Raw genomic sequence first — 25,764 nt, 5'->3', positions numbered from 1 at the left:
GGTAAATTGGAGATCAGTATGGACTTTCCTACATCAACTGGCTTCAAATCTCACCTGCCCATTTCAGCCTCTGAGTGGCTAGGAATACAGTAGTGAACCACTAGTGCTTTGCTCTAGAATTTTTATTTCTCACACAATCTCCTGTAGGAGAGTGACTTGAGTATTTGGAGAAGGGAAGTGCTGTTGTGGATGAAGGAAAAATAACTCAATGACATGTTCATTTCAGTAGTATAATCTGTCATCCTGATGGCCTACCCACTGATTTGCTGGTCCTGGTTGTGTAGAATAGTCATTAGGTTGAAAGCAGCTACTGACAGATGCCAATTATGAACTGTGGCAAAACCCCCACCTGTTGTTTACTTTTCAGTGAATGTGTTTTTCTCTAGTAATACAGGTCTTTGGGAACGGTGATGTTAGGATAATATGTAGCCCAGAGCTGTACAGCCTTTCCCTGGGAGAAAGTGTAACTCAGTTGGTAGAGCATTTACCTACTATCCACAAGGCCCTGGATTTAATTGCCTGCACCAGAAGTACATAAACAAATAGAAGATATATTCCAAATTAAAAGCAATGAGCTTGCATGGCCAATACAGACTTTAGATAAACTGATCTCCTGTCTAGAATTTTGAGGTTCCCTATTATCTGGAAAAATAACTCCAGGGTGGATTGCATCAGAAATTGGAAGTTGTTTGACTTTTCTAATCCAAGAATCACTTTCTTATCATATGTGGATTACTTACAGTATAGCTTTTATTTTTAAAACAGTAGTGTTTTTGTTTTTGTTTTTTTTTTTTTTTTTTTGGTTGGCTGTGGGGCTTGAACTCTGGGCCTGGGCGCTGTCCCTCAGCTCTTCAGCTCAAGATGAGCACTCTACCACTTGAGCTACAGCGCCAGTTCCAACAGTAGTGTTTTAAAACAGGATACTGTAGAGGCATATTATAGAACTTTGGAAGTTTTAATATATGTGTACATAGATATCTTGATTATAGCCATTGTAACTGGAGTGAGGTGGAATATCAATGGTGTTTTGATTTGCATTTCTTTTGTGGCTAGAGAAGTTGAGCTTTTCTTCATATGTCTATGAGTCATTCCTATTTCCTCTTCAGAGAAGTCTCTCTTTAAGTTTTGAGCCCACTTATTAATCGGGCAGTTGTTTCTCTGAGGATTTATTGTTGGGGGATATAATTTTTTGAGTTCTTGGTATATTTTAAATATGAGATCCTTGTCCATTGTATGGCTAGTGAAGATCTTCTCCCAATCTGTGGGCTTTGTATTGATCTTGCTAACTGCATCCTTTTCCATGCAGAAGCTCTGCAGCTTCATGTAATCCCATTTGCTCAACATTTTTGATTTTGTTGTGTTTCTGGGTCTCTATTAAGAAAATTTCAGCCTGTGCCAAGGAGGCCTAAAGTTTCTCCTATTCTTTCCTGTAATGTTTTCAGGGTGTCTTCTTTGACTTTGAGGTCTTTGATCCATTTGGAGTTTATTCTGGTGAAGGGTGATATATCAGGATCTAGCTTTACTTTTCTACAGGCATTTAACCCATTTTGCCAGCACCATTTACTGAAGATGCTGTATTTCTTCCATTCTATTTTTTTTAGCTCCCTTTGATCAAAGATTAGGTTGCTGTAGGTCTGTGGGTTCATTTCTGGGTCTTCAGTTCTATTCCATTGTTCCTGAGGTCTGTTCTTGTGCCAGTACCAAGCTCTTTTGATTGCTATGGCTTTGTAGAAGAGTTTGAAATTTGCTATTGATATTCCTCTAGTACTGTTCTTTCTGCAAAGGGTTGTTTTTGCTGTTTCTGGTCTTTTATTGTTACATAAGGGTTTTGGCGTTCATTGAAGGGTTCATTGAAGATTGAGGTTAGGATATTGATGGGTATTGCATTGAAATTGTAGATAGCCTTTGGCAGTATTGCCATTTTCACAATGTTAATCCTCCCAATCCAAGAGCATAGGAGTTTTTTTTCCACCTCCTTAGTTCTACTGTAATTTCCCTTTTCAGGTTTTTAAAGTTTTCATCATAGAGGCATTTCACTTTTTAGTTAAGTTAACTACTAGGTATTTTATTTTTTCTCAGGCTTTGACAGAAGGAGTTGCTTTTCTGATTTCACCCATGCGCTTATTATTGGCATACAGAAGAGCCACTGATTTTGAGAGTTAATTTTATACCCTGCTACTTTGCCAAAGTTTTAAATCAGCTTGAGTAATTTGGGAGTGGAATCCATGGGGGATCTTTAAATACAAGATCATGTCATCTGCAAAGAGGGAGAGTTTTACTTCATCTTTCCCTATTTGATCCCCTTTATGTTTGCATCTTGTCTTATTGTAGGCAGGCATTCTAATACTAAATTGAAGAGAAGTGGAGAGAGGGGACATCCTTTTCTGGTTCCTAAGTTTAGAGGAAATGACTTTCGATTTTCACCATTAAGTATAATGCTTGCTGTAGGTTTGTCAGGTACAACCTTTATTATATTGAGGAATGTACCAAGGATTCCTAGTTTTTCCAGAGCTTTGATGATAAAGGGTGTTGGATCTTGTCAAATGATTTTTCTGCATCTATTGAGATCATCCTGTGATTCAATCCTTGCTCTTGTTGATGTGATGAATTATCTTAATTGATTTGCATATATTGAACCAGCTATACATCCCTGAATAAATCCTGTTTGATTGTGGTGTATGCTTTTTTGATGAGTTGTTGAAGTTGATTAGCCAAAATTTTGTTGAGAAGTTTTGCATTGATGTTGGTCAAAGGAATGGGTCTACAGTTCTCTTTCTTTAATGAGTCCCTGCCTGGTTTTGAGATGAGAATTATGATGGCTTCATAGAATGAGTTTGGTAGTGAAATTTCTCTTTCAATTCCATTGAAAAGTTAGAAGAGTATTGGTGTGAGATTTGCTTTGAAGGTCTTGTATAATTCTGGTGTAAATCCATCCAGTACTGGGCTTTTCTTGGGTGGTAGGTTTCTTATTTGTTTCTAATTTGATGCTTGATATGGGTCTGTTAAGTTGGTTGAGATCATCTTGGTTTATTTTGGGCATGTCGATATTTGCTGGAAATTTGTCTATTTCTTCCAGATTCTCAAACTTTATTAGCATAAATGTTTGAGAAGTATTCCCTTATAATGTTCTGAATATTGGTTGTCTTTGTGGTGAGGTTTCCATTCTTATCTTTGAGTTTGTTTATTTGGGTGTATTCTCTAGTTTTTCTGATAAGATTTACTAAGGGTCTGTCAATTTTGTTAATTTTTTTGAAGAACCAACTCTTTGTTTTGTTGATTCTATGGTTTTTGTGTACAACTGTATATTATTATATTTCATCCCTCCAAAGTATTTCTGATTCATGGCCCTTGGTAAGCCTTTCATCCTACCCCTGCTTTCCCTGGCAAAGATCTATGTTCTGTCAACATAGATTAGCTTATGTTTTCCAAAGTTTGATATGCATGAGATCAAACTATATTGATTATCTTATGTCTCTGTGTATCTGGTTGTCTGGCTTTCTCTCTTTCTCTCTCCTTCCCCTCCGCCATCTTACTTCTTTAATATAGCAGTTATTGTGCAAGCTTTCCATGTTTATGCTTTCCTTTCTATTGTTGAATTTATTTATCCATAAATTGTTTATCTATTTACACATTTAGAACACTGGTATTTTCCCAGTGTTTTGTGTATTATATACAAAGCTACTATAAACATTTCTATGTAAATCTTTGTATAGGCCAATACACAAACATTTTAATTGATTATATTGATTGTTTTACATGTAGGGAGCCAAGCATTTTCCCCTAAGCATTGCCAGGAGTGTCATATCACTTCATCCTTAGTGTCCTCCAGGTCTTTGCTAGGCTGTGATAGTGAGAAAAAGCTGTCAGAAATTAGGATGTCCTCAGCTGGTGACTGAAGCCTTCTAGAATGAGAGTGATTGAATTCTTTCTCTGTTTTTCTCTTGCAAGATCTTTTCTTTCACTTTTTTCCCCACTCACATGACAAACTTAAATCTTGACATCCAATTTAGGACAAGAACTTAAGTGAGTAGCTACTTGGAGGTAAGGGCTCATAGTATCTGAAAAATCACAAAAAAGATTTAAGTTCCACATGCAAGGGCAGAGGTTGGAAATAACCAGCTCTGGCATTTTTTTGCCTTTCTTTATTTCTCTCACCTTATCCAAGTGTAAGTCCTGCCCTCTGTTTTTTCTCTAGGAGCCCCTTAAATTTGTGGTGTTACTAAGTAGGTGTGTTGGGCTCCCAATATCACATTGGGGATTTCTTCGTTAAAAAAACTATTGCTTCTTTTTTTTCCCACTTGTAATATGCTTGGAGTCATCTACTTCATTTCTTTCCTTCATAGAATTCTGCTTTCCCTGAACTTTTTGTGAGATCAATAAGCTCTAGTGATTGATTCCTTTCTTTAGATGAAAATATACTTCTTGGAGCTCTTGGTCTGTTTGGTCTTTGGGATCCTGCACTCCCAGGGAAGCAGAGGGAAGGTGTCATTTGTGAATCCTGAAGCAAACATGACTGTGGTAAGTTTTTCTACGTGATGTGGTTTTAAAATGCAGGAATGACAAATGTTTTTCCTTAATTATAGTTATAAAGGTGTATGCAACTACAACTGGGATCTCTTTATAGCTCATTATATTTTTCACTTTATCTGAACCTTAGATTCTGGACTATGTCTGTGTAAGGAATGAAGATCATGTGATTGTTGAAAAACTGCACTTCTTAAGATAGATTTTTTAAAAATCAGTTTAGCTTTTGAGTCTCACAGAATATGTTTAAAGAACAATAAGAATGTGTGTCACAACCCTTTCAAGGCATTATTACTAAGCGTTGATTTTAAAATACACTGATGAAAGGTCATGATTAAGAATGTCTAGATAATTTTGCTACCACCATTTGTTGTAGTGGCAGTCTTTCTTCCATTCTGTATTTTTGGTTCCCTTATCAAATATTGAGTGGCAGTAGGTGTGCGGGTATATTTCTTCTATTTCATTGGTCCTTGGACCTATTCTTGTGCCAGTACCAAGGTATTTTTTATTACTATGACTTCATAATAGAGTCTAATGTGTGGTACTGGTATTTCTCCATTTTTAGAGTACTTGTTTTTGTCATGTTGGGAGTTCTTTATTCCATGTGAATTTTTGGATTGCTTCCTTTATATCATTCAAGAATGCTTGTGGGATTTTGATGGGTATTACATTGAATTTGTAGATAGCTTTGGTCAGTTTTGCTATTTTCACAATGTTAATCCTTCCAGTTCAGGAAACACAGGAGGCTTTCCCTTGTCCTTAACCTACTTTAATGTCTTTTTTAGATTTTTTAAGTTTTCATAATAGAAGTCCTTCACATCTTGGTTAGTTCCTAGGTATTTTATTTTACTTTTTGAGGTTGTTACAAATGGAGTTTCTTTCCTGATTTCAGTCTCGATCTTCTCATTGTTGGCCCAGAGAAAAGCTACCTTTTTTGCTGTCTTTTTATACCCTGCTACTTTGCCAAAGTTTGTGATCAGCTCAGATGCCCCTCAGTGGAAGAGTGGAGCTAGAAAATATGGTGTGTATACACACACAATGAAATTCTATGCTTCCATCAGAAGAGTGATATTTCATCATTTGTAAGAAAATGGAAAGGCTTGGAAAAGGATTACATTAGACAAAGTAAGCCAGACCCAACCAAACATAGGCTGTATGGATTCCCTCATTGTAATAATTAGAATATGCATATAAATCTACAGGTAAACACAATGGAGGGTAAAAGACAAAAAATTACACTTGAACATGAAAAATTAAACATGACTCTAAAAATTCACACATTGAGACCAAAAGAAGATATTCTTCAGAAAGGATCAAAAAGTCAATATCTATGTGTGTATGAGCATATACATGATTCGTTGAACTTAACTCCAAGAAATTGAAACAAGATTTTTTTGATATTTTTTTCTTATCATCGTTTTTTATTTCTGTAACTTCTGAATATAAGTTTATCTGTTTGGGGGAGTACAAGGGGTAGCACAGAAATGGTGGGAGAAAGAGTGAACAAATGCAGCAATGATATTCACTAGACACTGTGTTGGAAATCAACTACACAACTATGGGAGAGAGGGATTATGAGAGAAAATGAAGAAAATGAGGGAAAAGGTGGCACTGTTCAAAAAGAAATGTACTCATTACCTGATTTATATAACTCCTTTATACATCATCTTTACAGTAGAAAAAAAAAAGAATATCTAGAAAGCAGGTTTAATCACATAATGAATGCATCTAAAATAAGTTAAACTAAATAAGCAAATACACTTTTTAATTAATTAAAACATTTCAAAATCATTGATCTTAAGTAAATAATCAAATTTTGGAAATATGTTTAGGTCTAAAATTTCTGAAAAATGGATTATTACATCAGACAATGACTCTAAGCCAGAACATGTAGCAACTCAACCTCAGAATCAGGTTAGAGACTTGGAAATATTAATAGTCTGGTGTTGGATCTTAAGGTTAAGTGTTAGTGTGTGTGTGTGTGTGTGTGTGTGTGTGTGTGTGTGTGTGTGTGTGTGTGTGTCTGTGTCTGTGTATGTTTATGTGTATACTTTTCCATAAGTGCACCTGGACATTATAATGTAATTAGTTTTAGTCTATATTGAAAATGAATTCATTTGTTTTTCTGGCTTATTTCTTAGGAGAGAATCTTGAAAACCAGGGCAGTGTTAGCTCGTACATTTAGATAGGAAAGAAGTGTTTATTTTTGTCTGGTAGCCAGGTTCTAATGGAAGCCTTTTCTCTTCCCAGATGCAAATGATAAGTTACTGGGGATACCCTGTTGAGGAGCATTTCGTGGAGACAAAGGATGGATATATTCTGTGCATTCACAGAATCCCTCATGGGAAGCAGAAGCATTCTTACCAAGGTATGGTGTTTCTTGTGGTAAGAGAGAAGAGTTCTTCAAGTAGGTTCATCAAGTTCCACACAAATGGCTCACAGCTGGAGCTGGGAATCTCATTAGCTATGCCATGAGAATGCACTCCTTATTTCAGGCCTCTCCCCCTCATCAGCAGAGCAATTAACAGGCAAGGTTCCTGGCAGCCCCAGAGTTGCCACTGCCTCCTATGTGTTCTCCACATGTGAGTCTTCTACCACTTCTATGACTGTAACCAGGATCGATTGAACACAATAACCTCAAAGTTTTTTCTTTGTTATCATTTATTTATTTATTTATTATTCTGTGCGCTAAAGGTTATTGGTCATGTTCTTTCTTTATGGAGGAGGGGTGATGGAGAATGAGGAAGTGTATACTGGGTCATCAGAATGGGGAACATAGATTAAAAGTACCTACTCTAAGTTCTGTCTTCCATAGCATCTTCTTTCTGTGTAGGATTCCCCTGGCAGAGAATCTTGATGTGTATTTAATACCTGTTCGAGCCAACCTCAAAGGGGATTTTTCATGAAATGTGTGATATCATTCAGTTCTCTGGAGGAATTGTGATTTTCCTAAGAATTAAGCTTTTAGTTTTCACTGTCCACAGCAAAGGATCTTTATTGTCCTATGTGTCATTGAATAGCAATGTTATCAGTGCTTTTACTTTAGGTAATGGAAAGCCAAATAGAAGAAAAGAATGCATAAGGTCCTTTGCACTGAATATGGAAGCTCTTTTCTCATGCAGACCACTTTTTCTCCTGACCTCCTATAAATATCACCATTACCTTCCCTTGACCAAGACTGGATACTACCAAGTCATTCTTTCCTCTCTTCTATCTCCTCCTCCTCCTCTTCCTCATGCCCATTTCAATTTTCCTCTTCCTCCTTCTCTCCCTCCTCCTCTTCCTTCTACTTTCACTCCTCCTTCTCCTGTTAAAATTCTCTTATGAAGTTCTCATAATTGAACCTATGGTCTTCCACATTGTATGCAAGCAACAGACTATTATGCTTCATCACTGACTATGCAGAATCATTTTTTACACTCCTCTTCAAACAGCTGTTAGGATCTGTCTGGGCCACCCATGTTGTATCCCTCTGTTAATCCCTTTCTCATGGTCTCTCATTACTCTTTCTTTTTCCCCTAACATTTAAAAAATGTTATTTTAAAGGGAGGTTGTACAGAGGGATTACAGTTATATAAGTCAGGTAATTAGTGCAGTTCTTTATGAAAGTGTTACCCCTTCCCTCCTTTTCTTCCATTTTCCCCCTCCTGTCCCCCTTCCTACTAGTTATATATACTATTTTCAAAATAGTGTCTCGTGAGTATCACTGATGTATTTGTTCACCCTTTGTTTCTACCACTTTTCTGGACACCTGAAATAGTGCTTGTGTGACTTCCTTTTTGGAGGTTTTCTTTACATGGACATTTCCACTGCCTATTGCTTACTTTTCCCTTTTGTGAGTCTTAGGGCTTGAGCTCAGGGCCTGGGCATTATCCCTGAGCTCTTTTGCTTAAGACTTGCACTCTACCACTTTAAGCCATAGCTCCAATTCTGGCCTATGAGTGGTTAATTGGAGTAAAGAGGGTAAGGAGATCTTTTTGCCTGGGCTGGATCTGAACTGCAATCTTCAGATCACAGCCTCCTGAATAGCTAGGATTATAGGGGTGAGCCACCAGTGCCCAGTATGCTTATGGTTTTTGTTTTGTTTTGTTTTATTCCTCCCTCCCCCATTATGGGGGCTGAACTCAGGGCCTGAGTGCTCTCACTCTCTTGCTCAGGCTCAATTCACTTGTTCATGGCTCTACTATTTGAGCCACAAATCTAGTATGGCATTTGGCGGGTAAAGCTTCTTGAACTTTTATTCTAAATCAACACTTTTATTTGCCCAAAGAGCTAGATAACCAACGTCAAAGAGATAAACAGGTCATGGGGTAATCTATCTGGTCAGTCTGACAAAAGATTTATTGTTCCTGGAGTTTGTGAATATAGCCTTATGTAAGAAGTATTGAACAAAGGAATCTCATGATGGTTATATTATGCATTTTAGTTAGCTGAAATGGAAATTCTGGTTGTGACTGCCTTAAAAATAAAATACATGGAATGAAAACAACAGTAAGGCAGATTTAATCATTACCAATGAATGAAAAAAGCCCCATCCTGACTACACTGCAAATGATCAGACAGTGCCTTGGTGAGTGCATACGGTGTGTGTTGCATATGTATCTCTGTGTGCAGTTGATTAGGTAATATTTTTCCCTTTGATTTGTTCCTCCTTATCTGTGGGAGATACATTCTTTTTTATTGTAAGGATGATGAGCAAGGGGTTACAGTTACATAAGTAAGGAAATGATTATATTTCTTGTTGAACAGTGTTACCCTCTCCCTAATTTTCTCCCAGTTTTCCCTGTGGGAGATACATCTAAGACATCCCTCCCTGCCAGTGCATGCTAAATTCTGTGTGTACTGAACTCTACATTCACCATGTTTCCTCCTCCCCCCATATGTAGACATGATAAAGTTTAATTTAAAATTAGGCACAGTAAAGAAAATGTACAGAATAACTAATAAAATGGAACAGTATACATTGCCAGCACTGCTACTCCTTTGCTTCACTGGTATAGTGAAGAAGAATGGGGTTATATATGCACAAGTCCTATGGTACCCAATAGTAGGTCTGCAGTTCCCCAGCCACTAAGTCATTAGTGGGAGGGTAGCATATACAATTTGAATATTCCAGACTAGGGCTGATTCATGTCATGGGTATGTAGAGTTTCATCATGCCACTTAGAATGGTGCATAATTGGTCTTTTTTTCATGTTTCAATTTTTATTTGATGTTTCAAATGTAAAAAAGAAAAGTCAAGATTCTTACACCAGTTAGAATGAGACCATCTCAAAATGAGACCATGCAAAATAATTCAGAATGTGTGTACAACATTTCTCCCCTTTGTTTGCTACCATATACAGTGAATAGTACAACAGGAAATTGGCTGGCATGTGTTTACTTGAGAAATCTCATCTCTTTACAACAAATATATAGAGTGCAGAAGTCAATTTACCTTCCTGTTTATTTTATGAGGGATATGGAACTGAGACATTTAGCTGCCCAATTTCATCCAACCAACCCACAAATAAGCACAACTGTTGGTCTCATCTGCTAACTCTTGAGGACTGAGATAGACTTTGCTATCTTGAACAGATTCATCTACTTAGCCTGAGAATATCAGCTTTTAATAGAATTTTCCTTGGAGCTCTTGTGAAATCTTTGTGAGCTGCATAGACTAAAGATGTGGTTTTCTAAATAGTACTAGAGAAAATCCTGACTCAAGTGGCACTGTGTGTCCAAATTTCTGACCAAAGAAAACTATACAATATTTATAGACTAACTTTTAGAGATGGTTCACTAACATTGTATGTATTTTACATGACAATACACAGCCCGAGAGTTTATAAAATAAGTTCATGCATTATTACCTCTAAGAATATCATGTACAAGATAAATCACTCCCTAAGTATGTATGACAGCATTTCAGGTTGAAGCAATCTTATTTACAAAAGCCATCCAGTTTGTCTCTTGTTAGGTATGTAATTTAAAGAAATTTGAGATTAAATGCCTTGGTAATTGATAGAAAGCATCAATTTGTGGGTTTTAAAAGGTCTCCCTTAAAAAAAAAACCACAAACACCCAGAATATGTAAACTCTGTACAAAGAAAAATACAAAAATCCTGGATGATCCGTTTATTACACTACATAATTCAGAGTGAAACATTATTGGTTAGGTTTTTCTACTTTATTCATTTATTTGAAAGCACTAGTTTGTGTACTATTGTGTATGTTTAGTTCTGCTGCATTTATGGCACAAGATCTCCTTTTCAAAATGGCACCAATTTTCCTTTAAGGACTATTTTTAGCAGCAATCATATTTAAAGGTGAACAACTTACAGGGCAAATGCTTTAGCTATACCTTTTCTATGTCATACTTGCAAGTTACAGTATTTACAAAAGGCTAACAATGTCTACATAAAAATGACCTTTCACTCTTCCTCATCCATATCTTAGTCAAAGGCTTTTTCCTTCTCCTTGTTTTTGATCCCATTGGAGAAGAGCATGAGATTCAGTTCAGGCATCTAGGTATTTACATGGGGCGCCTGATTTTAAAGGAGTATAAGACAAGTGTAAGATGAAGTAATTCTTAATTTGGGATATTCCACTACCCCTAAAAGTTCTGTGACAGAGAGTACTTAATGACAACCTAGAAGAGAGAGACCCTTGATTTTTCAGCCTGTAACAACTGAACGTCTGGAAGGCCACTCACTGTGATGCGGTCATCACTGACTGGCATCGAATGTTAGACTCCCAATTGTGTGATTATTGGTAAACATGGAAATTTAACTGAAGAGGTGGCACTAAACTTGAAAATTGAAAATTCATTTTAAGAACAATTTATATTGAGGGAAATATGCACTGTATAAATGAGGAATTATAAAGAACTGGCAATTAACTGACCATGCTAAATGGATTCCATGAGTAAGTTTTCATGATAGGATATACTTACTACATGCATTTTGCTTAAAAATACTTCCCTAAAAGTTAGAGTTCCATTTCATGTTACACTACTATTGTAGTTCAGGGGAAATAGCTATACTATTAGGTTGGTACTGATACAATACTAGTTGTGAACATCCAGCCAAAGGAGCTGGTAAATTCCTGAAAACAGCAAATCAAAAATCCTTTTTCAGTTACTGGACTATACAGAAATATCTCAAGCCTGAAATTTAGGAATTCAGAATATGATCTTCTGAAGTTTGGGGATGGATGTTTCTTTATGTCGTGTAGTGAAGCCAACCATTTAGGGGGAATAGATACCTATAAGCAAATTGATCTGACAAACCAGACTGATGTCAATGACAAAACTGAAAAGATTCTGTGAAAAACAGCCACCAAAATAACGGGTGGGGCACAGTTAAGGCATCTTAAAAAAAAAGTCCCACATGGCTTTGGCTTCTTAAAATATTCTGTTTTAAAAGACTTGAAAGCATCTGAAATACATGCAAAACTGTTTGAAATCCCTGCAAGGCAAATTCAGTTTGCTTCATTCAGATGTTTTCCAAAGAAAGTGAAGAAGCCTCTCCCCATGAGATCACATGTGGTGGGGAAGGCCTCCAAATTCTTTCTATCTCATACCAGGTGGCACCCCAGAAGTCTGTGCAGCAGTCCCCAGCAAGGCGTTATTATCTGGAAGGGAAGGGACATTGGCTGGGGAACAGCCAAGCTTTAGTTTTTCCAGATACTCTGCATGTAGGGGTTGATGAAGCTGTAGAACTTTGATGGCATCTTCTACTTGGAACCACTCTCTCTCCCTTCCTATATTAACAGAATCTTCCCAGTCTTCTCGTATTTCAGTGACTGTAAGAACATAAACATATGATCTGTGCTTTCGGTCTTGGTTCTGCTCAAATATGCCCAGGAGTCTGCCTAATTTTCCTTTGACTCCAGCCTCCTCATAAACTTCCCTCACAGCAGCACCTCCAGGCTCCTCCTCTGGCTCCATCCCTCCTCCTGGGACAATCCACTGGTCTGGTTAAGGACTGCTACTCACCAGCAGCACCGCGTTCTGCCTGCTGCTCGCTCCGGAAGCACAGGCACGCAGCCCGCTTCGTGAACCCTAGCGGTCATAGGTCCACGTCTGGTTGGCCTTGTTCCGGGGGCGGCGACTGCTCCGACCGACTCCGTGGGGGCCCGGCCGTCGCCATCCCGCCGAGGAGTAGGGGCGAAAGCCAGTCGGGGCTCCGGAGGGATGCGGGTTGAGGCAGGGCGGGGAGGGTGGCGAGAAGGCGGCACGGGAAGAGGCAGCAAGGCAAGGTCAGTCCCTGGATCAATGCCCGCTATGACAGGACTCTAGGGCGGGTCACCAGAGCCCAGGGGCCGAGCTGGAAGCGCCGCCTCTGCCGGGGCGCCCTCTGCTCTCGGTGGAGCCCGCCACCGCCGGCTGCTGCTCCCTGCTGCCGCCTCCGCCGCCGCCGCAGGAAGAGCGGGGGACCAGCCGCGGGAAGAGCTGAGGGACCAGCCGCGGGAAGAGCGGGGGACCCGGGCTTGCTCTGCGCCAAGGCGGTTGCCCAGACAGCGCCGGCAGCGGCATTGGAGCAGCGGCGGATGTGCCATAATTTGTCTTATAAATCACTTTATTCCTGGAATTTTCAATTCAATATTTTTTGGACTGTGGCTGACTGCTGGTAGCTGAAACTGCAGGAAGTGATAGCTTGGAATGGAGGGAGAGCTGCTGTGTGTCATTTACTCATCACTTTTTGTCATGTGTGCACCTTGAGCCAGGCTTATCAGGTGCTGTGAGCAATGCAGTGACTGAGACCAGCCAGGATGCTGCTTTCTGTTGCCTAACAATGGCCTTGACAGTTGTCAGTAGTGGGGAGAGTAGCATTTATGTTTCCTTCTTGCTCCATGACTCAGAACACTTTTCCATTAATTCTTGGGTTCATTTCCTTTCTTGTAGGGTGGAATGTGCATCTGGAATGTGCATCTATCAGTTCAACCAATGACAAAGGTTGCACATCTGTCTGATAGTTTCTTGTAGCTCTGTGCTCCACTCATCCAGTGACTCATGCACTGGGAGACAGAAGAACTATCCTTCCTGTTTTATAGATGAAGATACCAAGATTTATAATGCCCCCTTTTTTTTCCAGGCTAGGGTATTGCAAGATGTCCCCCATAAAGGCTGGAAAGTGTGTTCTTTAGATCAGCTCCTGTTGTACAGGGAGCTGGGATTCTTGCTTTGGAGCTAAGCCACTCCTTGTTTACTACAGAGACATCCAGGCATTCCACCAGGAATGAGGCTTCCTACCAAGGTTATTTGTTTGTAGTTGCTGAGGTTTGAATGGGTCCTACAAAATTCATGTGTTGCCAATTCAGTGCCCATTGATATATGCCCAGGATGAAGGAGGTATCTAATGAAGGAGAGGTCTGGCCATTTTTCTTTTCTTATGTGCTTATTTTTTCCTTCTACCTTCTACTATAAGATGCAACAAGGAAACCTTCTGGAGATGTGGGTTCCTCAACCTAGGTCTTTACCTGGAAGCAATCAATCACTCTCTCTTTTTAAAATACATGTATTCATTACTAGTATTTTATTTTTTACTTTTGCAGCACAAATCTGAGTAAGACAAAAGTGTTTCAGCCTGTTTTGTTTTAAGGAAGATTTTAAAAAATAGAATTGGACTGTAAAGCATCTTTCAGTAGCCTCCTACTTTGCATGAATAAAAGTTTTCTTAATTTTTTGTGGTGCCGGAGCATGAAGCCAGGGCCTCAAGCATGCTATACCCCTCATTACCTCATCTGATCCTTGAGAGGGAGCCCTTTGGGGGGAGAATTTACCTCAGGGATGTGTTCAGTGTTAACCATGCACATTCTTCTCTGGGCCAGCTCAGAAGAGCAGATGGGTAGACTTCCTCTGTGGTTAGAATGGCTGTGGAAGGGCTTGTTCAGAAGAGGTGTGGGAGCTTGTCAAAAAACCAGTAATTCCAGAGGACCAGGGTCAGGAATGTTTTATTCAAACTTTTGTGGGATTTCGACATGGAGTTGGTTTAGGGGAATGCTGTTTGGCTTGCTGTGAAATAGGTAGTAGCAGACAGAACATTTGTATGCAAAAACCTTTCTTCTGTCCCTATAGTTTTTAGTGAAACTTTCTTCAGAGAATTGGTTAAAAGTAGAGACTCACCAGGTACAGCCCCAGGAGTGGCTTTCTACACTGGGTAAACAGAGCCAGAGGCTGGCCCTCCCTAAAGCAGCCTGGAGAATCAATTGATTGGTAAACCCTGAGAATGGCTCCAGGCTGGGCTCTGGGAGTGTCTCACAAGCTAGCCCCTCAGGGAAAAGCTGCTGTTTGCTGAAAGGCCTCAACTCTACCCAAAACCTAGCCTCATCACAGCATCTCCAAAATAGAGGAAACAGCCATCTTGTAATACTCAAAGCAGATCTCCCTCCCATTGAACTAGCCTGGGAGGAGGATCACAAAATCCTGGGTAAAGCAGAGCATTTTTCTGCCTGCTCAAACAAACTGACTTAAGAAACCAATCAAGCCACAGGAAAATCAAACACCACAAACAGACCAGAGACTCCACCAAGAGACTGGTTAAGGACACAAGGGAGATAAGAGGATCTTCCCATCCCTCCCCCAAAAATCAAAGAACTCTTTTTTTGTACCTTTTATAAAAAATTTTTTTCTAAAACTTTTTTTACTTTTTAACTTTTAAGTTAAAAAACTGTTTTCTAGTAACTTTTTTTTCCTCTTATAATTTGTATTTTAGGGGTATATGTATGTGTGCTTTTTCTTTTCTTTTTTCTTTCTTTTTATTTCCTTTAAAAATTTCTATTGGTTAGCTCTATTGAACTTTTGATCCTTTTTTTAACTTTCTTTCTCATTCTTTCACCTTCTCTTTTGTTCTTCTTTGTTTGACTTTATGCTGTTCTGCTCATTCTCAGATATACCCGTAGTCGATTATTAGACTTTATCCCCCATAGTGTACACACTTAAGCCAGAAATGTATTACTCAATTCAAAACCTCTTAGACTTAAATTCCTTAATAGCAGTTCTACCTCTTTATACCTATATAATATTTTAAGCATTTTTATTTTTAAGTTTTTCACTTCTCCTTTGTATCTCTCCCCTTCTCTCATTCTATTCACATTCTTCTCTGAACATTTCGTTTTCAGATTTGCATAATTTTTAAGCGTTGCACTTTTTAATTTTTAATTTTTGCTTTTCTATTTTCTCATCTCTTTTTTTCTCTTTCTTCTTTTTTTTCTCTCTCTCCACTTTCATTATATCCAACCTCTTTCCCACTTTGAGATTAGGACTTAGTTAAGTTAACTCTCCCTCTGCCTTTCCACATCCCTCTATTCCTATTTTTACCCACATCTCTACCTAAGCCTAATAATTTCTGGTTTGCCAAATTCTTCTTTAGGGTTTGTAGCCCATTAATATATAGTTGTTTGATGTTAAATAGATATATCTGTTGAACTAGATTGTATATGCAGACTTTTGACTGTGCAACTACAGACTTTGGTTGATGCTTGCCTTAAAATGATGTTCTAGTACAAAACTGGTGTTACTTTCATCCCAAATGGGCAGAGTAAGCTGGAAAAACACAAGAAAAATTGCAAGTCTGTGTATCTCAACTCCCACTCATGATAATCAGGGGACAGAAAAGATAATGAATAATCCAGAGGAGAGTTCCCAAATAGCTATACAACCACTGCTGGTAAACATGGTAAATGAAAAGATTGAAAACCTACAAAGGACTCTGTATGAGCATGATAGGGAGAGAGAGAAGGCAAACCAAAGTTTAATACAGGAATATCATGAGCGTGAGGAAGGTACTCAAAAATTGGTTCAGGAATTGTGTGAGCAGCTTGAGAACACTCAAAGAGAAAGTCAGGAATGGCATGAGCAGGCTGAGAGCACTCAAAAAGAACTACAGGAATTGTGTGAATGTGAGGAAGCTAAGCAAAGAGAACTACAGGAATTTAGAGAGCAGGATGAGAATACACAAAGATCACTAAAGGCATTCATGGAATCCATTAACAGAGAGCTGAAGGAAGTCAGGGAGACCACAAAGGGAATGCTGAATGGAACGCAACAGAAGGAATGGGAGTCCAAGGAAAACATAACCAATCAACTAAGTGATTTCAGAATAAACACTGAACAAACAAACTAAGGAAGTAAAGAAGTTCATACAAGATATAAAACAAAGCTCCAACAAGGAATTTGAAGCCATCAAAGCTGACCAATTAGAAGGAAAAGAAAGAAAAAATAAAGTAGAAAGACTAGACAGCAGGTTAGATCATGCAGAAGATCGAATCTCAGGGATTGAAGACAGCCCAGATATTATAGAGAAAGAATATACAACCATCCAAGACAAATCCAAGAAATATGATAGATCTATTCAACACTTGGAAGACACCTTCAGAAGGCCTAATCTGAGGATAATGGGTGTAGAGGAGCACCTAGAAACAGAAGTTAATGGACTAGGAAATTTGTTTAACAGGATCCTAGCAGAGAACTTCCCAAACATGCAAAAAGATAAGCCTATTCAGATACAAGAAGCTTTTAGAACTCCAAATAGACCAGACCAGAATAGGACATCCTGCCATCACATTATAATCCACACAGGATCAATTCAGACCAAGGAAAAGATCCCTGAAGCTCTCAAGGAGAAAAGGTCAATCACCTATAAAGGGAAGCCAATGAGAATCACCTCAGACTTACCAGCAGAGACAATCAAAGCAAGAAGAGCCTGGAATGATGTATGCCATGCCCTAAAGACAAACAACTATCAACCAAGAATACTGTACCCAGCTAAACTCTCCTTCATAACCGAAGGTCAAATAAAAACCGTCCATAGAAAGAAAAATTGAAACAATATATCTCCACCAAACCAGCCCTACAAAAGATTCTTAAAGATGTCCTACACATAGAAAACCAACAAGACCACAATAAAGGCCAAGAAACCACACCCAATCTGAGAATCCAAGAACCATAGGAAGAACCCAGTTGTAGCAGCCCCCAAGAAAGTGCATAAAATGGCAGGAACTCCCAAATACTGCTCAGTCCTATCTCTCAACATTAACGGACTTAACTCTCCAATTAAGCAACATAGACTGTCTAGTTGGATTAAAAACAAGATCCTTCTATATGCTACCTTCAGGAGTCACATCTTTCCCATAAAAACAAACACATTTTCAATGTGAAAGGCTGGAGCAAAATCTACCAAGCAAACAGCCCCCATAAACAGGCAGGAGTTGTAATCCTAATGTCAGATAAAATGGACTTCAAATTAAAATTAATGAGAAGAGATAAAGAAGGTTGCTACATACTAATTAAGGGATCTCTCCTTCAGGAGGATATTACAATTCTAAATATCTATTTGCCAAACAACAGAGCACCCAAATTTATCCAAGAAATACTACTTTCCCTCAAATCCCACATAGATCTAAGACATTAATTGTTGGGGACTTTAAGACAGCACTTTCCCCAATAGATAGATCAACTCAGCAAACAGTCAAGAGAGAAACCACAGATCTAAACAACTGCATAGATCAACTAGATTTAACAGATCTATCCAATTATTTCACCCAGCAGCATCAGAATGCACATTTTTCTCAGCAGCACATGGGACATTTTCTAATATAGACCACATTTTAGGCCACAGAGCAAACTTGTCCAAATTCAGAAACATTGCAGTTATACCTTGCATTCTCTCTGACCACAAGGGAATAAAATTAGAACTCAACACCAAAAGCCACCAAAGAAAGTCCTGTAACACATGGAGGCTGAAAAACACACTGCTGAATTATGGGTGGGTCATGGAAGAGATTAGAAAGGAAATGCAAATGGTCATGCTATTCAACAAAAATGAGCACACAAATTACCAGATCCTCTGGGACACAGAAAAGGCAGTACTCAGGAGCAAGTTTATAGCTCTGGCTTCCTACATCAACAAATTGGAGAGATCTGAAACCAACAATTTAATGAGACATCTGAGCCTCCTTGAAAAAGAGCAGCAAGCTAAACCCCAGTCCAGTAGACAGAAAGAAATAATTGAAATTAATTCAGAATTAAATGAATTAGAATCCAAATGTACTATAGAAAGAATCAAGAAAGCAAAGAGTTGGTTCTTTGGAAAAATTAACAAAATTGACAGACCCTTAGCAAATCTTATCAGAAAAAGAAGAGAACACACCCAAATAAATAAACTGAGAGATAAGAATGGAAACATCACCACAGAAACAACCAAGTTTCAGAACATTATAAGGGAATACTTCTCAAACCTTTATGCTAATAAGTTTGAGAACTTGGCAGAAATGGACCTTTTCCTAGCAAATATCAATATGCTGAAACTAAACCAGTATGAGTTAAACCATCTTAACAGGCCCATATCAAGCATTCAAATAGAAACAGCAATAAGAGACCTCCCATCTAAGAAAAGCCCAGAACCAGATGGTTTTACAGCAGAACTTTACAAGGCCTTCAAAGCAGAGCTCACACCAATATTCCTCCAACTCTTCAATGAAATTGAAAGAGAAAGTTCACTACTGAACACATTGTATGAAGCCATCATAACCCTCATCCCAAAACCAGGCAGGGACTCATCAAAGAAAGAGAACTATAGACCCATTTCTTTGATGAACATTGATGCAAAACTTATCAACAAAATTTTGGCCAATCAACTTCAAAAATTCATCCAAAAAATCATACACCACGATCAAACAGGATTCATTTCAGGGATGCAAAGCTGGTTCAATATATGCAAAACAATTAATATGATTCATCACATCAATAGGAGCAAGGATAAGAACCACATTGTAATATCAATAGATGCAGAAAAAGCATTTAACAAGATCCAACACCCCTTTATGATGAAAGCTCTGGAAAAATTAGGAATCTATGGAACATTCCTCAATACAATAAAGGCTGTATATTACAAATCTACAGCCAGCATTATACTTAATGGTGAAAACGAAAGCTATTTACTCTTATCTCAGGAACAAGACAAGGATGTCCCCTCTCTCCACTTCTCTTCAAGCTAGTATTAGAATGCCTAGCTACAGCAGTAAGACACAATGCAAACATAAAGGGGATCCAAATAGGGAAAGAAGGAGTAAGTCTCTCCCTCTTTGCAGATGACATGATCTTGTATTTAAAGAATAACTTGGATTCCATTCCCAAATTACTCAAGCTGATTTAAAAGTTTGGTGAAGTAGCAGGGTATAAAATTAACCCTCAAAAATCAATGTCTTTTCTGTATGGCATCAATGAGAAAAGTGTGGCTGAAATTAGGAAAGCAATTCCATTCGTAATATCCCCACAAAAAATAAAATACCTGGGAATTAACTTAACCAAAGTAGTGAAGGACCTCTATGATGAAAACTTTAAAAACTTGAAAAAGGAAATCAAAACAGAACTTAGAAAGTGGCAAAAACTCCCATGCTCCTGGGTTGGAAAGATCAACATGCTGAAAATGGCAATACTTCCAAAGGCTATCTACAAATTCAATGAGATACCTATCAAAATTCCAACCTCATTCTTCAAGGAAATAGAAGAGGCAATCCAAAAATTCATATGGAACAATAAAAGACCCCGAATAGCAAAAACGATCCTCAACAGAAAGAACATTACTGGAGGAATATCAATACCAAATTTCAAACTCTACTATAAAGCCATAGTAATCAAAACAGCTTGGTACTGGCATAAGAACAGACCTCAGGATCAATGGAATAGGACTGAAAACCCAGAAATGAACCTACAGTCCTATAACCATCTAATCTTCGATAAGGGAGCTGAAAAAATAGAATGGAAGAAAGACAGCCTCTTCAGTAAATGGTGCTGGAAAAATGGGTTAACTACTTGTAGAACACTAAAGCTAAATCCTTATTTATCACCCTGCACCAGAATCAACTCCAAATGGATCAAAGTCCTCAAAGTCAAAGCAGATACTCTGAAAACGTTTCAGGATGGAATAGGAGAAACCCTAGGTCTTGTTGGCACAGGCCAAAATTTTCTTAATAGAGACCCAGAAACAAAACAAATCAAAGAAAGGTTGGACAAATGGGATTGCATGAAATTGCAGAGCTTCTGCATGGCAAAGGACATAGCTAGCAAGATCAACACAAAGCCCACGGGTTGGGAGAAGATCTTCACTAGTCTTACAACGGACAAGGGTCTCATATAAAAAATATACCTGGAACTCAAAAAATTAAATCCCCCAACAACAAATCTTCAAAGAAACAACGGCCCAATAAATTAAGTGGGCTAAATACTTAAAGAGAAACGTCTCTGAAGAGGAAAGAAGGATGGCCAATAGACCCATGAAGAATGCTCAACCTCCCTAGCCATAAAAGAAATGCAAATTAAAACAACATTGAGATACCACCTCACCCCAGTTAGAATGGCTAAAATCAAGAACTCTAATAACAACAGATGCTGCAGGTGATGAGGGCAGAAGGGAACCTTAGTGCATTGTTGGTGGGAATGTAAACTTGTTCAACCACTTTGGAAAGCTGTATGGTGTTTCCTCAAAAGACTCCACATACAGCACCCTTATGACCCAGCAATCCCAGTTTTGGGTATTTACCCAAATGTTCACAAACAAGACCACACTAAAGCTACCAGCACGACTGTGTTTATTGCAGCATTATTTACTGTAGCTAAGATATGGAGCCAACCTCTATTCCCCTCAGTAGTTGAATGGATCAAGAAAATGTGGTACATATACACAATGGAATTCTCTGCCTCCATCAGAACGAATGACATTGCCCCATTTGTTAGGAAATGGAAAGGCTTGGAAAAAATTATATTAAGTGAAGTAAGCCAGGCCCAAAGAAACATAGGTCCCATGGTTTCCCTTATTTGCAATAACTAATATATGTCTGAGACAAGCAGAAAAGTTTAGATAATGTGATGTTAGGGAAATGAACCCTAAGATATGGACTCATGTTTTTTTTTCTTTCTTCTGAATGTTTCTAACACATTTATAAGATTATTTCTTTGATGCTTTGTATGTCCCTTCCCCATGGTATAACCCCTGCTTTTACTGTATTGATGTTGTTATAATTTGTGGAGGGGAAGGGGAAAAGAAATCGTTTAAATAGGGATACAGGTGGACCCATTGCAACAATGAGATGTACAAGTCGTTATGTTGAAAACCAACTTTACAAGTTTGGGTCGGGGGTGGGGGAATGAGTTGTCTGGGGGTTAGGGGGAAGAATGGGAAGGGATGGGAAGAGGAAACAAAGGAGGAGGCTACAATACTTGATAAGGAATGTACTCATTATCTTGCCCATGTAATTGTAACCCCTCTGTACGGTATTTTCACAAAAAAAAAAAAAGAGCAAGCACATGTGACTCCACTTGCCATCTGACAAAATCACCTCTCATTGTCAGGATAAAGTTTGTTTCCGGAGGGTTATTTTTATTTTTCTTATTGTTGGGATCAGATATCTCAGTTGGTCTTTATGGCTAGCGAGATATTTACCTATTAGATTTGATCCCATGGTGGAGGGGGTAAGTGGCAGTTCAAGTGTGAGCCTGTGCCAGTAAAACACAAAAGTGGCCCAACACTTAAGCAACAGAAATATCAGCCAAGTAAGACTTCCCTAAGCTAAGTTAACCTTATATATAGATAACTTCTGATGTTACAAAGGAGGATAAAATCTGCAATGGCAAAAGACTTAAGAGTAGCCATGGTGAAAGTTTAAACAATAACTGATTCAGTAATCTAGTCATTTTTGCTGCAGGTAGTATTTTACAACACTAGTTAAGATCAACAGCATTATAGATGTCATTAAACCTGTTACATGGGTGCAAGCCTGTTTGGTGTGGTACCATTAATTCAGAGGGCACCTGCTTGATGTGGTAATGGCTTTTTAGCTTTATACCTGAAGCAGTTATATACTTGAGAAACAGTAATACTAGACAGCAACAATTAGCATTACAGTTTTTGATATTTAGTCAGTTGAATGTGACCATTTAAAGATTCTAGACATGAATAGAAAAGTGATCTCTGCCCTAGTTACTACTTAGGTAGTGTTGTTCTTGGTGTATTTGTGTGTGTGTGTTTGTTCAATTCTTGATAAGGTTAATAATACACAAGCAGTTATTTTAATAGAGAATGAGGAACTCATTTTATGTTATTGTGTTAATCTTAAATATTACAAAAATCTTTAGATAGCTTTAAAATTACAGCCAACCTAATCACAAAAAATGTTCATAGCTTTTTAACTTTTGTATATATGTTTATATTTTTGGTCTTTTATTTTTGGTAATGGGATTGACCCTAAGATGGTGCATTTGCTAGGCAAGTTCTTTTCCTCTATGCTATATCCCCACCCCTTTTGTATATAAACTTTTTTTGGGGGGTGTCCGGTCGTGGGGCAGGATCTCTGGGCCTGGGCGCTGTCCCTCAGCTCTTCAGCTCAAGGCTAATGCTCTACCACTTGAGCCACAGCGCCACTTCCGGCTTTTTTCTTTTTGCTTATGTGGAGCTGAGGAATCAAACCCAGGGCCTCAAGCATGCAAGGCAAGCGTTCTACCATTGATCCACCTTCCCAGCCCCTGTATATATTCTTTATGTCAAGACATATTCATAGACACTTATATTCAATTAACTTACAGAAAGCTGGAAATAGAGCAATGGCTGAACTGGCAGAGCAATAGACTTATGCAAAAAAGCTACAGGACAGCACTTAGGCCTTGAATTTGAGTCTCCCCAACCCCCGGAACATATATACACACACACATACATACACACACATTCAATTTTGGTTCTTTCTTGTTTGCACTCTTTAAAATATATCTTTAGTGTTATACAAATGCAAAATACCATTTCAATACATTTTTTTTCCAGGTGTGGTGCATGAACTCAAGGCCTGGGCTAACTCCCTGAACATCTTTGGGCTTAGGACTAGTGCAATAACTTGAGCAACAGTGCCACTTCAAGCTTTTGAGTGGATCATTGGAGATAAGAATCTGACAAGGATTTTTTCTGTCCAGGCTGACTTGTAACTGCAATCCTCAGATCTTCTCCTAAGTAGCTTCGATTTCAGGCCTGAGCAACTGGTGCCTGGGCTCACTCCTATTTCAATTTATTTCAAGTTCTTTGTTTGTTTTGGTATTTCTTATACAATTTTGTGCTCATCAAGACATCATGTTTGTTGTGAAACTTATACTTTCTATCCCTAAACATGAATGTTTTTCAGTTCCCAAACCAGTTGTCTATCTTCAGCATGGTTTCATAGCCGATTCCAGTAACTGGGTTACAAACACGGACAACAACAGCCTGGGATTCATGCTTGCTGATGCTGGTTTTGATGTGTGGATGGGGAACAGTAGAGGAAACACGTGGTCTCGGAAACACAAGACTCTCTCAGTTTCTCAGGATGAATTCTGGGCTTTCAGGTACATTGCAGTTGATTATGACTTGAGTTCACTTCTGTGACACCTAAAAAGCAGAAAGATACCCAGGACTTCAGCAGAAGAGTCCTTCCATAAATAACTCTGAAGTTGTAAACCTTACCAGGAATTTAATAATGAATATTAAGTTAAATTAGAGAAACAACTACATTCATAATGACATTCAGCTGCGAATTTTGGCATTCCTTGTGGTATGGGGAGTTTGGAGTCAGCTACTCTTCTCTCCTCCACAAACACACTTCCCAGATGTTCACTTTTCTTCCTTTCAGAAACTCTTTTCTGTTTTTACTTCTGGATCCACCAATCGGTGTCATATGACACAAGATACATTGTATAAACCCTGGCATCTGATTATTTATGACATGGACTGAAGAACATATATCTCATAAGGTTTATGGAAGGCTGATAGTAGAAGATACAGGTAAAGAACCTCACAGACCAGAGCCTGGCCTATTGTAAAATATATGAGAACACTTGGCTCATCTGATTGTGATGCTACACACACAGCCACACAGACACACCACACACACACACACACACACACACACATACACACAAACACACAAACACACACACACACACAGACCCCACTTCCACCTACCTGTTTTGGTGCTACAGCTAGATGTTGGAGGTATTAGCAAAGGTCAGAATTCTGGCCATCTCTAGTCTTAACTTCTATTTATACAACCAGAGTTTCTATGATGACATGAAATCCATGAATAAGAACTTTTACCAAAAGGCATATATCAGAAAATGCTTATTGTCACCTGTTTGTGATAGTGAAAGTCTGGAATTTACCTATGCCACAGATGAGTATTCTAAATGGGCAATGAGAGTGTGGTGTAGTAACATAATAAAATGTGACTGAACAACTACATTTTTATGCAGCAACATGGATGAAACCAAGTAGACAAGCAGAGGGTATAGAGAAAGATTAGGGTAATTGTTCTTTTTGAGAGGCGCATATGCAATGGAATCCAAGGATGTTCTGTCATCCTAGGTAAAGTTCAGTTTCCTGAGCTCAGCACTGGTGTTTCCAGTTCAGTATGTGACAATAGTTCAAGTTCCAAGCTTAGTATTTCTGTATTTATGCAACTATTCAATGAACAAGATCTTGTTTGTTTGTTTATTTTTGTATTCTAGTTTTGATGAGATGGCAAAATATGATCTCCCAGCTTCCATTGACTACATTCTGAATGAAACTGGCCAAAAGCAGTTGTATTATGTGGGTCATTCTCAAGGCACCACCATCGGTATGTATACAGTAAAGACTGGAAGTTGATAGAATGGATATACTATGGAGTTTAGGTGGTTTTTATAAGAGAAACATAAGAAAGCCACAAAGTTCAAATACAGTTCCTTTTTAAAATGTCAAGAAGAAATCATAGAAGGGCAAAAGGATTTTCATATTTGGTTTTATATGGAAATTTAGATATTGCTATAAATTTCTAATTACAGTATATATGGTTCTCTTCAAACTGAAAGAATGAATCTAAGCCACGTCCTCTCATGTATTTTTCCTGTTAAACAATATAAGGATGTGAGAAGGTTGAAGAAATGGAAGTTTTCTAAGGTCAGAGACTTCAAAGTGGAAATAACAGGATAGACTAAGTTTAAAGTTCAGTGGAGGGTTTAGGGATGTGGCCAAGTCATAGATCACTTGTTTAGCTTATACAAAGCTCTGGGATATCCTCAGTACATAAAATTTGAGTAAATAAGTAAATAAATAAATAAATAAGGAGAGAGAAGGGGGAAAAGGAATGAGGTAAAATTTAAGAAGAATAAAAGTCTGACAGGTTAGACTTTATTTATAATTTTTAAAATCTATATGTATATTTTATGTTATGCTGCTCATAAAATGAGCATGTTTTGGCAAAAAA

General features: G+C 38.3%; 2 protein-coding genes across 2 annotated transcripts in view; one reads left to right on the top strand and one right to left on the bottom strand.

Moving 5' to 3' along the window:
• The first annotated feature begins 4,407 nt into the window (after positions 1–4,407).
• LOC138825788 (lysosomal acid lipase/cholesteryl ester hydrolase-like) overlaps positions 4,408–25,764 on the top strand; it is a 29,126-nt gene continuing 7,769 nt past the window's right edge. Inside the window, exons 1-4 of the mRNA XM_070020450.1 lie at positions 4,408–4,518; positions 6,775–6,892; positions 23,671–23,869; positions 25,028–25,137. Of these exons, the coding sequence (XP_069876551.1) occupies positions 4,408–4,518; positions 6,775–6,892; positions 23,671–23,869; positions 25,028–25,137 (538 nt within the window). The remainder of the gene's footprint in view (positions 4,519–6,774; positions 6,893–23,670; positions 23,870–25,027; positions 25,138–25,764) is intronic.
• On the bottom strand, positions 11,898–12,506 carry LOC138825786 (diphosphoinositol polyphosphate phosphohydrolase NUDT4B-like). The gene has a single exon (XM_070020449.1). It carries the CDS (start codon positions 12,452–12,454, stop codon positions 12,077–12,079), a length of 378 nt encoding a protein of 125 aa, XP_069876550.1. The 5' UTR covers positions 12,455–12,506; the 3' UTR covers positions 11,898–12,076.

This window comes from Dipodomys merriami, unplaced genomic scaffold, assembly GCF_024711535.1.
Source record: "Dipodomys merriami isolate MVZ:Mamm:240054 unplaced genomic scaffold, mDipMer1.0.p SCAF_14, whole genome shotgun sequence".
NCBI lineage: Eukaryota > Metazoa > Chordata > Mammalia > Rodentia > Heteromyidae > Dipodomys > Dipodomys merriami.
The sequence above is the reverse complement of the archived record's forward strand: the minus strand, read 5'-3'. Positions and strand labels throughout refer to the sequence as shown.

Coding starts and splice junctions, on each gene's coding strand:
- LOC138825786 (XM_070020449.1), bottom strand. CDS start 12,454: ATGGAGCCAGAGGAGGAGCCTGGAGGTGCTGCTGTGAGGGAAGTTTAT.